General features: G+C 32.9%; 1 protein-coding gene across 1 annotated transcript; it reads left to right on the top strand.

The window, feature by feature from the left end:
• Nucleotides 1-5345: 5345 nt before the first annotated feature.
• LOC145007418 (uncharacterized) lies at nucleotides 5346-9612 on the top strand. Its single transcript, XM_078966356.1, has 6 exons — nucleotides 5346-6059; nucleotides 6115-6190; nucleotides 6308-6861; nucleotides 7368-7450; nucleotides 7724-8620; nucleotides 9228-9612. The coding sequence occupies exons 1-6, from the start codon at nucleotides 5346-5348 to the stop codon at nucleotides 9610-9612; spliced, it is 2709 nt and encodes a 902-aa protein (XP_078822482.1).
• Nucleotides 9613-13911: the final 4299 nt, after the last annotated feature.

Below are 13911 nucleotides of genomic sequence, written 5' to 3'. Positions count from 1 at the left end.
TACTGACCCTAAGTGGGTAACAAAGTCTCATGTACCAGCTATACTTACTCAAGTTAGAATTGATATCCCAGAAGGAAAAAATACAACTACAAATGAATCAAAGGCACGCCTGAAACGTGGAAGACCAACCGGTTCCAAAGATAAAAATCCTCGAAAACGAAAGGGAGCAAATATAATTGATGGTCCAAAAGAGAAAACATAATCTTTTGAAAAGATTAATGAAGCTCCAGAAGAGCCCAATGACATAACAAAAGAAACTGAGGTACCTGAAAAAATGAAAATGATGAGATCTCAATAAATTATGTCATGAAAAGAATAAGATGGAACCGAAATAAGATAGATGTCGACGATAATTTTTCATATCATGTTCTGCGCGAGATTATAAAGAAAATGAGGATGTTGAACCTAAATCTATTGAGTAATGTATGAATAGAAAATATTAGCCAAAATGGAAAGATGAAATAAATAAAGAGCTTAATTCTATTACTCAACGAAAAAGTTTTTGGACCTGTAGTCCGTACACCAAACAGACTAAGAACAGTGGGACACGAATGAGTATTTGTGCGCAAAAGAAACGAGAAAAATGAAGTTGTGAGATATAAAGCAATACTTGTTGCACAAGGTTTTACCTAAAGATCCGAAATCAATTATGAAGAAACGTATTCTCTGGTATTTGATGCAATTACATTAAGTTATTTTATAAGTTTAACAACATATGCAAAAGTGGAGATATGTTTAATGGATGTATTTACCGCTTATTTATATGGTTCACTTGAAAATGATATTTATATGAAAATCACATAAGGGTTTAAGGTGCCAGAAGCACAAACTTCTTATTCTCGTGAAGTATATTTGGTAAAATTAAATAAATCTTTGTATAGATTGAAACAATCAGGTCGTATGTGCTTCAATTGTTTTATTACATTTATGTTGAAATAGTGCTATAAAAATGATCCATCAAGCTCATGTGTATTCATAAAAAGATCCATATAAGAATTTATCATAATTGATGTTATTGTAGATGATTTGAACATAATTGGAACCCCTAGAGAATTGGAAAAAGGTCACTTCTTGTTTGAAAGAAACTTTTGAAATGAATGATCTTTGTAAGATGAAATTCTATTTGGGTCTTCAAATTAAGCACAAAAAAATGGAGTTTTTGTACATTAATATCTAGAAAATGTGCTAAAAAGGTTTTATATGAATAACTCACATCCATGAGTAACCCGAAGGTGGTAAGGCACTTAGATGCCAAAAAGAACCAATTTCAGCATCATAAAAAGCATGAAAATCTTCTTGTTCCCGAAGAAATATATCTTAGTGCTATTGGTGCACTAATATATCTTACTATTAATACAAGAGCTGATAAATCTTTTGTCGTAAACTTATTAGCAAGATATAGTACTTGTCCAACAAGAAGATATTGGAATAGAGTCAAACACATTCTTTGATATCTTCGAGGTACAATGGATATGAATTTATAATAATCAAATTCATAAAATGTGAAGTTAATTAGTTATCCAGATGTTGGATATTTAGTTGATCCACACAAAGCTCAATCCCAAACTGGTTATTTATTCACTTGTGGAGGTAACGTAATTTCTTTTCATTTTGTTAAACAAACTTTAGTTGCTACTTATTTTAACCATGTAGAGATTATAGCAATTTACAAGGCAAGTCATGAATGTATTTGGTTAAGAAATTTAACTCAATACATTTGCAAGAATTGTGGTCTAACCTCTAACAGGGATGTTGCAACCATACTATATGAAGATAATACAACTTGTATAGCTCCATTCGAGGAAGGATTTATCAAAGGAGACAGAACCAAGCATATATTACCAAAGTTTTTTCACTCATGATCTTCAAAAAGAGTGTGGTATGAACATCTAGAAAATTCAATCCAGTAACAACTTTCCTAATTAGTTTACTAAAGCACTTCCTACATCGAAATTTGAAAAGATGGTACGAAACATTGCTATGCAGTGCTTCAAGAAAATCAAGTGATGTGCTAATTAGGGGGAGTTCGAAACATATTGTACTCTTTTCCTTAGCTATGTTTTTCCCACTGGGTTTTCTTAGCAAGGTTTTTAATGAGGCAATTGTTTCCAATATCTATTATTAATCATGTATTCTTTTTCCTTAATAAAGGGTTTTTCCCATGAGATTTTATCGATTATGGTTTTAACGAGGCATGATACAATCGTCATTCAAGGGGGAGTGTTATGAATTATTATTTAGTGAATGACTATTGGATTCTCCATATTCCCCCATTACTCTCCATAATTAGTGAACATTATAGCAAACATTATTATGAGTTTTATGAGTGTAGTTATGCACCACTATAATGAGCATTCATATCATACATCACCTTTCATCTTCTTTGTCTAGTATAAATAGTGAATATTATGTATTGTAAAGTTTGATGATTTCATCACAAGTATTGGAATAAAAGTTCTCTCTACTCTTATTTCTTTCGTTACTTTATAATTTATATTGTTATTTGATCATATTTTATAACATATATATATATATATATATATATATATATATATATATATATATATATATATATATATATATATATATAGGGAAAATGACTTAAAAGCCCAACGAAGTTTTCAACCCGTTTAAAAAACCCCAATAATGTTTTGTCTGTTCAAAAAAACCCAACAAACTTAACATTTTCTCTAAAAAGCCCAACTAAGTTACACTTTCTCGAAAGTCAAATAAGAGAAACAGATGATGTGGCTTATTACCGTATCGGAAAAATGACTTGTTAGACCAACGAAGTTTCCAAAACGTTTAAAAAACTCCAATCATGTTTTGATTGTTCAAAAAAAAACCCAACGAACTTAAACAAAACAAAATTGGAATTTTCTAAACGGTTTGAAACTTTGTTGGACTTTTTAGACAAAAGGTTAAGTTCGTTGGGTTTTTTGAACAGACAAAACATGATTGGGGTTTTTGAATGGTTTGGAAACTTCGTTGGACTTTTAAGTCATTTTCCATATATATATATATATATATATATATATATATATATATATATATATATATATATATATATATATATATATATATATATATATATATATATATATATATATTGCTAAGATTCACCACCACCAAACTATTTCCTAACACAACGATTATGTGAAAGATCATGTAACTTACGGTGTTGAACAAAAATCGAATCGAGGATACTAACTTAACTTAAATTTTTTTAACAATGTAATTGAATAAGACAGTTTTTTTTAGAGATTTCTCATATCAACCCGTTGTTGCTAACAATTATCTTTTCTAATGAAACACATTTCCTGATTTCTTTAAAGAGATTACCCTCCAAGTTAATGTTTGCAGCTGAAAACTCCATCAAGTTTATTCACGACGTAATCTTATCCGAATTGAACCCGTTAACTGATTCGAATCAAAATCGAGAACTATTAATGGACTCTTAGAAAAGTAGTAAGGAATCGACCCCAAAATTTGGTTTTCATAAACCCTATTATTACAACCCAAAAACCATTGATTCTAAGTTCAATATATCTTCTAGGTTTCTAATTTATGATAGCAGTATGTCGGATAAATGATTGATTCCAAGAAACATATCAATAAGGTTTGAATTATTTATGACTACTAAGGTTAGCGAAAAGAGATGACGAAAGAGAACCATATAAAAAGGAAAATATGAGTTATTGATTCCAATAAAATATCGGTGATGGAGACGGTGATGTGCAGGAGTCCATTGCATGAAGGAGGATTTATGGCAGCCAATAAATTGAAGATGTTGGTTGGTGTATGATTGTCTCGTTGATTAGGTCAGCAACAAGTTTTAGAGTTTTTATAGAAAAGGTCCTTGTAGTTTATTTTTTACAAATTTGGTATGATGGCAAAATTATAATGTTGGAAAAAGACAAAACAAGGGTCATTTTTACAATGACTTAATACTTACTGATAACGACTTTACCCAAAACTACTAAGCATGCAACGTTTGAAAACCATATAAGGACTAGGGGTATATGATATTATGATATCTTGAAATTGGTTTGCACCAATTATGAAATTACTTTTTTTTGAAACGGCCATATTTATAAAAAGACCCCAGCAAGCGAGAAACTAACCGGGGACCAAGGTAAACATTACAAAGTTATTAAGTTTAAGAAAAAAAAATGGGGATATAAGCGGTTAATTGTTGTGGATATTGTTATTATTACAAACTTGCATTTTAGGAAAAGTGCATGGTGCTAAGTGAAAGTTATATGGATTAGTTTTGTTATGTATTGAGCTTTTGGACTAGTTGTGTTATTTACTTGAAGTTGTGGACTTGCTTGTAATTGGAGGCTAATTATGCCGGGTCGTCAGACGGGTTTGCACGCGGGTTGTGAGAGTTCTTTACCCGAAGTATAAAGGTTAAGCTAAAGGGTTATTTGTATTCATTCACTCAAATATTTTGTGTGTGTTCTCTACTTTCTCTCTCAAGCGTATTACGATTAGGGGTTGTATTACGGTTTATGTACTCTGAATAATTTCTTTTCTTCTAAATCGTTGTAGTTTAGGCTGAGTGTAAATCAAGAGAGTAGTTTAGGTTTTGTGTAATGAGGTTTACTCTGTAAGTACGTTAAAACCATCTTTCTATTTGTCCTTCAATGATATAATAGATGATGATGTTGGGAAATTGTGTTTCTACGTTTTTTCACATGGTATCAGAGCTTTAGGGCTTCAATTTCTGGTGGATCGTCGTTTTTGTTATAGAGGTATTCTCTCTTTTCCTTTGTCTCTTGGTTAGATCCTTGTTTTTTTCATCGTTGGGTTTGTATTGAGTTTCTATTGAAATCTCAGTCTATTAGACCCGTTAGTGAACATCTAGGGTTCTTTTTGGTTAATCTGGATCTTCATCCAGGTGGTTTTTATTTTAAGAATATGGTACTACAAGTTTCTTGTGATTTGTTTCAGGATTGTCTTCAAGTGGAGATCCTTGAAGACTGTCTTCAGTGTTCTTGATCGATTAATCATGTACTCTGAAATAACTCTTATTAACGGATTTCATCACCATTAATTTGTAAAAAGGAGAACGGAATTACGGGACTCGATCTAGTTCATCCTTGTTCTGCTTATCGTTGTGAGAGTTTCTTGTTCCCTTCTATCTTGTTCTAGCAGTAGATGTGGGAGAACCAGGTTGTCTTGAGTACACCATTTATTGTTTCAACTTGTTTGTTGTCTTCTGTGACTGTTTTTTTATCCAGTGATCTTTTTCTTGGGCTCCAACATATTGTGGTGACCATCTGGACATTTAAGGATCCTTATGGTATGTTTTGTTTTCTATTTGGTTCTGTGTGAACATTATGTCTGATTCACCTCCTGAGGGTAGTGATTCTAAGGTTGATCCTATGAACTACGATGACCCTCTATATATACATCCTTCTGATAATACTGTAACTACAATTGTAAGTTTTAAACTAACTAGGACTGATAACTTTCGTGTGTGGCATAGTTCTATGGTTAGAAGTCTTAAGGCTAGGAACAAATTAGGTTATGTAGAGGGAACAGTAAAAAAGGAATCTACTAATGAACTAAAATCTTCAAAATGGGAACGTGCCAATGTTGTTGTGTGTTCTTGGATTCTTGGGTCATTATCTGAGTCAATTTACTCTGCTCATGCATATTCTGAGTTTGCTGTAGATATATGGAATGAACTTTTTGAAACATATAACAAGGCTGATGGATCTGTTATTTTCAACATAGATCAGCGAATTAATTCACTTAAACAAGATGGTTCTTCTTTCTATGAATATTTTAATAAACTTGACACTCTTTGGAAAGAGTTTGATGGTCTTACAAATCTAGCTGAATATACTTGTGAAGCTGCATCTCAGTATAATGATCATTCAAAATTAATGAAATTAATACAGTTTTTAATTGGACTTGATGATTCTTTTAATCAAGTTAAAAGTCATATTCTTCTGTTGGACCCTCTTCCAAATGCTAAAACTTCTTTCTCAATTGTTTCTAGAGAGGAGTCTCATCAGAAGAATGAGGCTTTAACTTCTATTTCTAATGTGTCTAAAACTTAGTCTTCTGCATTTAATAGTAGATTTAATGGTAAAAAAAAAGGTTCTAACTCAGGAAGCGGAAGAAATCAAAATTTACAGTGTAAAAATTGTGGACTTAAGGGACATCTTATTGATAGGTGTTATAAATTGATTGGTTATCCAAAATACTTTAAACCTAGAAATGAGCTTAATAATGATAATCAAAGAAATCAAAATAAAACCTTTTCTGTAAATTCTTCTTCTGTTCCTTCTAGTAGTTCCTCATTCTTCTGTTCCTTCTAGTAGTTCCTCTGCTTCTGGAAGTAGTGGAACTGATTCATTTACTAGTGAGCAGTATAATAAACTTTTGAGTCTTATTAGTGAAAATTCATCTGCTTCTGAGGATACTTCAGTCAGTGCTAATATGGCAGGTATTTCTTTGTTTCACTCTTATAACTCTACTACTGGTCATCAAAAGTGGATTGTTGACTCAGGTGCTAATCAACAGATGACTTCATCTGAGTCTCTTTTTCAGGACACTGTTGATGTTTATAAACTAAATCTTCTTCTTAATCATCCAAATGGTTCCTCTGCAAAAATTGAAAACATTGGAAATTTACAGTTTTCTGGAAAATTAACTTTGTTTGATGTTTTTGCTATTCCTAATTTCAATGTAAATCTTCTTTTTGTTCACAAGTTGTGCAAAGACACAAACTGTGAAGTTGTTTTTGATGAAAACTGTTTCAAAATTCAGGATTTACAATCCAAGAAGGTTGTGAAGAATAGTAGAGAGTCTGGGGATTGTATTATCTTGATGCTTTTCCCTCAGGTATTAGTTCTAGTTGTTTTGCTAAATGTTGTGTGTCTAAACTTACATGGCATTATAGATTAGGACACCCTACTGAATAAGCTTTAAATTCTTTAAAAAAACACACTCAACTTTGATAATTCCTCTCTTCCTCCTTGTGAGGTATGTCATAAGGCTAAACAAACTCGTGAGTCCTTTCCTCTTAGTGTTCATTAAAAATAAACTTGGTGAGTTGATTCATTTAGATGTTTAGGGTCCTTATAGAGTGTCAACTAGAGAAGGCTTTAGGTTTTTCTTGACTATTGTGGATGATTTCACAAGGGCTACTTGGGTTTATCTTTTAAAAAGTAAGGATGAAGTTTATAGCTGTTTTTCTTTATTTTTTAATGTTTTACAAAATCAATTTGATTCTAAGGTTAAAATAGTTCGTTCTGATAATGGTACTGAATTTTTAAATCATAAGATGAAATCTTTTATTTAAACTTCATGGTGTTATTCATCAAACTTCTTGTGTTTATACACCATAGCAAAATGGTATTGTTGAAAGAAAACATAGGCATATTCTCAATGTAGCTAGGTCATTGCTTTTTCAGTCTGGTCTTCCTTTAAAGTATTGGGGAGAGTCCGTTCTTACTTCAGTTTTTTTTATTAATAGAATGCCAACATCTATTTTGAAAGGTCAATCTCCTTATGAACTTGTGTCTAAGAAAAAACCTATATTTGATCACTTAAGAGTTTTTGGTAGTTTATGTTTTGCTACTAAACTTAATAATCTTGATAAGTTTTCTAAATGTGTTGAACAATGTGTTTTGTTAGGTTATTCTTCTGAGAAAAATGGTTATAAACTATAAAGTCTTGATACAAATTCTGTTTTTATTTCCAGGGATGTGAAGTTTTATGAGTCAGTTTTTCCATTTAAGTTGGAATCAACAACTGCTGATAATCAGTTTGATTTTAATAATTCAGTAGACCCTTTTTCCTATGATGATACGGATAATTCTGAATATGTGAATGATGTAATAGATCTAAATGACTTGAGTGTTAACCATCAGATGGATTGTTCTAATGCAGCTGAGAATCTGGATGAAACTTTTTTTGATACTACTGTAGAAAATATTAACCAGACTAGCAGGGTATCTGAACCTTTATCTGATAGGACTATGCCAAGTCATTCAGATTCAACTGAGGAAAATAGTCATTTAGACTCATTGCCTTCTCTAGGACAGTCTTTAGGAGTGTTTAGGTCTAGAAGAGAGTCTCGAATGCCAGTGAAATTCAATGATTATATTGTTAAAGGAAGGCATAAATCTGGTATTGAACACACTTTAACTTACTCTGTTCTTAGTACAGAAAATAAGTGTTTTTGTTCAAATCTAATAAAAACAATTGAACCAAAAAGTTTTGAAGAAGCCTCTTTAGATCCAAACTGGGTTGAGGCAATGAATAATGAAATGGAAGCTTTATATCGTAATCATACTTGGGATATTGTAGATCTTCCTAAAAAACGAAAACCAATAGGATGTAAATGGGTTTATAGAATTAAGTATAAACCTAACGGAGATGTAGAAAGATATAAGGCCCATCTTGTAGCAAAGGGTTATAATCAGAGAGAAGGTATTGATTATCAAGAAACCTTCTCTCCTGTAGCAAAAACTGTTACAGTTTGTGTAGTTATTACATTAGCTGTAAACAAATCTTGGTCTTTATATCATTTGGACATTAATAATGCCTTTCTCTATGGAGACTTAACTGAAGATGTGTATATGAATTTACATCAATGGTATCATACTAAAGGTGATACTAGAGTGTGTAAATTAGTTAAGTCTTTATATGGTTTGAAACAAGCCCCTAGAAAATGGAATGAAAAATTGTGTTCTGAGTTGTTTAGTTTTGATTTTGCTCAAAGTATAAATGATTACTCCTTGTTTGTTAAAAAGAATAATTATTCAGTTATTGTTTTGTTAGTTTATGTAGATGACATTATTTTAACAGGTAGTAATGAAGTTGAAATTCAAAATGTAAAGTCATTTTTAAATTCAAAATTTTTAATAAAAGACTTAGGAAAGTTAAATTACTTTCTTGGAATTGAAATCTTAAGTACAAGTGAAGGTGTGTGTTTAAATCAAAGAAAGTATTATCTTGAATTATTACATGAATTTGGTATGTTAAGTTGTAAGCCTGTTTCAACTCCATTAGAGGCCAATTTTGTTCCTAAGAGAAGTTGTAATGACAGTGATCCTTTACTTGAAAATATAAACTGACTTTCAAAAATTAAATGGAAAACTTATATATCTTACTATTACAAGACCAGATATATCTTATTGTGTTCAGATTCTTAGTTAGTTTATGCATAAGCCCCATAAGTCACATCTGAATATAGCATTCAGGTTACTCAGATATTTGAAAGGTAGCCCTGGAAAAGGTGTTTCAATTGCTAAATCAGAAAATATTGACTTAATGGGATATGTAGATGCTGATTGGGCAAAATGTCTTAATTCAAGAAAATCAATTACTGGATATTTGGTTTATTTTGCAAACTCTTTGGTTTCATGGAAAAGTAAAAAGCAAGCTACTGTATCCAGATCTTCAGCAGAGTTTGAATACAGAGCTTTGGGTTCTGTTACTTGTGAAATTGTTTGGATTCTAAAATTGTTATTTGATTTAGGAATAAAAAATTTGGTTCCTGTAACAGTGTTTTGTGATAATGAATCTGCTATTAAGCTTGCTTTAAATCTTATTTTTCATGAAAAAACAAAAACACTTGGAAATTGATTTGCATTTTGTTAGAGAAAAGATTACAAGAGGTGTTTTAAAAGTTGAAAAAATAAGTTCTTCTAAACAGAGAGCTGATATTTTAACAAAGTTTCTAAGTGTGTCACAACATAGTTTTTTGTTGAAAGAAATTGGTTTAATTGATCTTTTTAATAAAGGATAACTTTCTTCCTTAAAATGTCAAGTTTGAGGATGGGTGTTAGATGTTGTGGATATTGTTATTATTAATAACTTGCATTTCAGGAAAAGTGCAGGGTGCTAAGTGAAAGTTATATGGACTAGTTCTGTTATGTGTTGAGCTTTTGGACTAGTTGTTTTATTTACTTGAAGTTCTGGACTTGCTTGTCATTGGAGGCTAATTATGTCGCGCCTTCAGACGGGTTTGCACGCGGGTTGTGAGAGTTTTTTACCCAAAGTATAAAGGTTAAGCTGAAAGGTTATTTGTATTCATTCACTCAGGTATTTTGTGTGTGTTCTCTTTGTTTTCTCTCAAGCGTATTACGATTAGGGTTTGTGTACTCTGAATAATTTCTTTATTCTTAATCGTTGTAGTTTAGGTTGAGTGTAAATCAAGAGAGTATTTTAGGTTTTGTGTACTGAGGTTTACTCTGTAAGTACGTTAAAACGATCTGTCTATTTGTCCTTCAATGATATAATAGATGATGATGTTGGGAAATTGTGTTTCTACGTTTTTTCACACAAGCCATTCCTCCTGGTTATAGATTCCTGTTTTACACCTACATTTAATCCAAAGAAAAACCAAAGACTTTATATTCTCAACCATTCTTGTAGGATTGCTTACACACCTTTGGAACATACGATCATTCCTAGATTTCCACACGATCCATAACACACCATAGCAATTTGCGATGAACCTCTTTTTAACCTTGGGAATCTACCCGCTTAGATAAAAAATTAATGAAAGCAACCACACTTTGTACTTCAATATGATAGATCCCACACCCTCTGAGTATTTTAGCACGAACCGAACCAACAAATGGACAACTAACAAGTATATGGTTAGCATCCTCCAGATAATTTCACAGGACCTACAATACAGTGACTCAATCGGAATGTTCCTTTGAATGAGTTCCATAGCAGAAGGTATTGTTGGAATAGTGTCTAAGGTTGCAACTATATTAGGCAAGTATTTGACCCGGTTGTGCATGGTCCTTTTGGGTTGCCTTCACCATAGCAACTTGAAAAGATGATTTATAATGAGAGAAGACATATTATTAATATATTATGAGAATAATATAAGGAATAATAATATTGTTATTTGATTAATATAAGTCATAAATTAATTAGGAATTAATTTGGTGACTTAAAGAGATTAATTGAATAAAGGGGCATAAACTGTCAATTGTATGATAGTTGTACTTTGGGCTATAATCCCTTATGGATAAGGGGTGGACGATTTTAGGGTTAGGATAGACCTAGAAATCGTCCAAGGCTTATCATTAGGGATATTGGATTGCTTAGGGCCTAAGTTATCCAATTAGGGTTTAAGGATGAAACCCTAGGAGCCTCATTAGTATAAATAGACCCTTGGGGTCAAGGAAATCGGCATTCATGCTTGAGAAGAAACCCTGACCGATTTCCTCCTCTCTCCTCTCTCTCTATAATCATCCTCTTGCTAGTTGGTGTTTCTAAGCCATTAGAGGAGTGACACTTCTGACTCTAAAGCTCCAAGGACAAGAAGATTCAAGCAAGTGATTCAAGGTAATCTTCTAAACCTGATTTGTTATTGTTATTATGGTAGAATTACCATTAGAAGTCTTGGATACAATGCATGTTCAATTAGAGAAACCTAGATCCAAGCATTAGGGTTTGTATGTGCACATAGGAATGTTCTTGTGGCTCATACCCATCAGTGGTATCAGAGCCTTGTTTGGTTTCTATTGAATTGATGCATTGGTTGCTTGTTTGTTAATTGCTAAATTCGATTTTTGTCCATCTGCTTGATGAACTCAGCGAGTCCATTGTGGTACTCGGCGAGTTCGAGCGTCAGGAAGAGCTAATTTCGGGATTTATTGTTGTTTATCTTATGGAAACTTGCCTTTATCTTAATGGGTCAATATAAATCCGATTTGTATATATATATATATATATATATATATATATATATATATATATATATATATATATATATATATATATATATATATATATATATATGAGTATATCCTTGACCTAATTAAAGATAATTACCAATTAATAGAATAATAATTTCCTTATATGATAATTTATTAATTATTTTGATTAAATTGGTAAATTGTTATGCAAAAAACATCAAATATGGATAATTATGAAATTAGATGGTTAAATTAAATTATTTGTTATTTAATCCCTTGTGTTTTAGAAAGTTTAAAACTAATCCTCAAGTTTTGAAATTTAGTTTTGTGATTAAAAGTTTAATTTCGACAATTTAAATTTCAAACTCTAGAATTTTACAAGTTTAAAATTCAACCCTATACTTTATATGATTACAAGCTTAATATATATATGTATAATTAAAAATGTTAGTCTTACCGTTAGTAAGCCTCATTCACGAAGCTGGTCTATAAGGTGGGTATAAGGTTGCTGCCTATAAAATGGTGCTTAATGGGTGTACACTCACACCCACCGCTTGCTTGATCGGTGGAGGGTCGTTAGCCGAACGGGTAGGATAGGGCAACTCTCTCTCCTCGTTAAAAGAATAATATTAAATACAAGTAACTACATGTTTTTCAAATTCTCAATCCTAGTTACTTTAGGAAAAGTGAATTGATGAAATCCCATGAAATTACACTTTGCACCCTTGCTAAGAAGTTAATGGAGCGTGTGTGGTTTACCGGCACACTAATTGGTTCTAAGCAAAGGTCGCAAAGGGTGATTCATTGTTTATCATAGTTCGATGGAGCGTGTGTGGTTTACCGGCACATTGAATACGTGATTGTTACAATGAAGGCACCACGTAGATTTGCATGGTTATTCACACCCAGTTTGTGATCCTCGGTATCCCAGTCACAAACGAGAGGGGCATATCGAGATTTAAACATGCCAGTGAAAAGTTCAATGAATCTCATCGAAATCTAGGAATTCTCAATACATTTAGAACTTAAGGTTATTTTATGCTGGAGAATTAGTGAATCGTCATTCACTTACCTTCAAATTGTTTGCATGTTGGATTACGGCATCCCTTTTCTAATATGTAAATAGTGTTGTTGGATCCTAGCCCTAATTTCTTTTATTAGGTGATAATTAGGGATTCAAATTCTAATCAATCTTTGTCCTTTCTAATTGTAGATGTCGAACGGGAACAACGTTGCTGCTAGCTCGTTCACATTGATGAGCCTTTATCAAAAGGTGACTTTTGATGGAACGAACTTTAGCGAATGGATAAGATACATTCGCATGATTGCTCGCTACGAGGACAAGGAGTATGTCCTCGACGAAAAGCTCGAGAAGATCAATCCATAAATCGCTACTCCGGCTGAAATCACCGCTTTTGGAACTCATGAGTGTGATGCAACGAAGGTTCATTGCATCATGATAGCCACTATGAACTCCGAATTCCAAATGTCCTACGAGGACATGTATCCGTACGAAATGCACCAAGACTTATTGGAGAGATATCATCAAAACGTGAGACAGGAGCGTTACGAGATCTTCACTAACATGATCTCCGCTAAAATGTGACATGGAGAATCTCTAACCGTACACCTGCAAAAGATGCAAAGGTATGTCGATCGTCTTCTCAAGTTGAATGTCGACTTTGGGGAAGATTTGGCCATCGACATGGTACTTCATTCTTTGCCTCCGTGTTACAACCAATTTAGGATGACCTACCACATGAACAAGGAAGAGTTCACCCTAAGTAAGCTCCAAGGTCTCCTTAAGGTTGCTGAGAGCAACCTCAAGGACAAGTCTGTTGCACCAACTCCCAATCCACGTGTTGCTCCTGTTTTGGCTATTGGGCAGGGAAGGGGCAAGAAGAGGAAGGCTCCTTCTAAGAGCCACTGCAAGGGAAAGTCCCGAGATGGTTCCTCTTCTAGTGGGACCAAAGTGGATCCTGCTAAGCCCAACCCAAACCCAAAGGAGGCAAAGTGCCACCATTGCCACAAAATAGGGCATTGGAAGAGAAGCTGCCCAGAGTACCTGCAAGCTATCAAGGAAGGAAAGATCAAGCCGTCTTTCACAGGTATTTATACAATTAAATCTAATGATTCATCTCATGCTATTTATTGGGTCCTCGATACCGGTTATGGTTACCACATTTGTTCTGAATTGCAGGGACTAAGAAGAAATAAGGATGTG

The sequence above is a fragment of the Lactuca saligna genome, chromosome 7, assembly GCF_052625555.1.
Source record: "Lactuca saligna cultivar CGN05327 chromosome 7, ASM5262555v1, whole genome shotgun sequence".
Classification (NCBI taxonomy): domain Eukaryota; kingdom Viridiplantae; phylum Streptophyta; class Magnoliopsida; order Asterales; family Asteraceae; genus Lactuca; species Lactuca saligna.
Note: the sequence above shows the minus strand (reverse complement) of the source record. Positions and strands in the feature narration are given on the sequence as shown.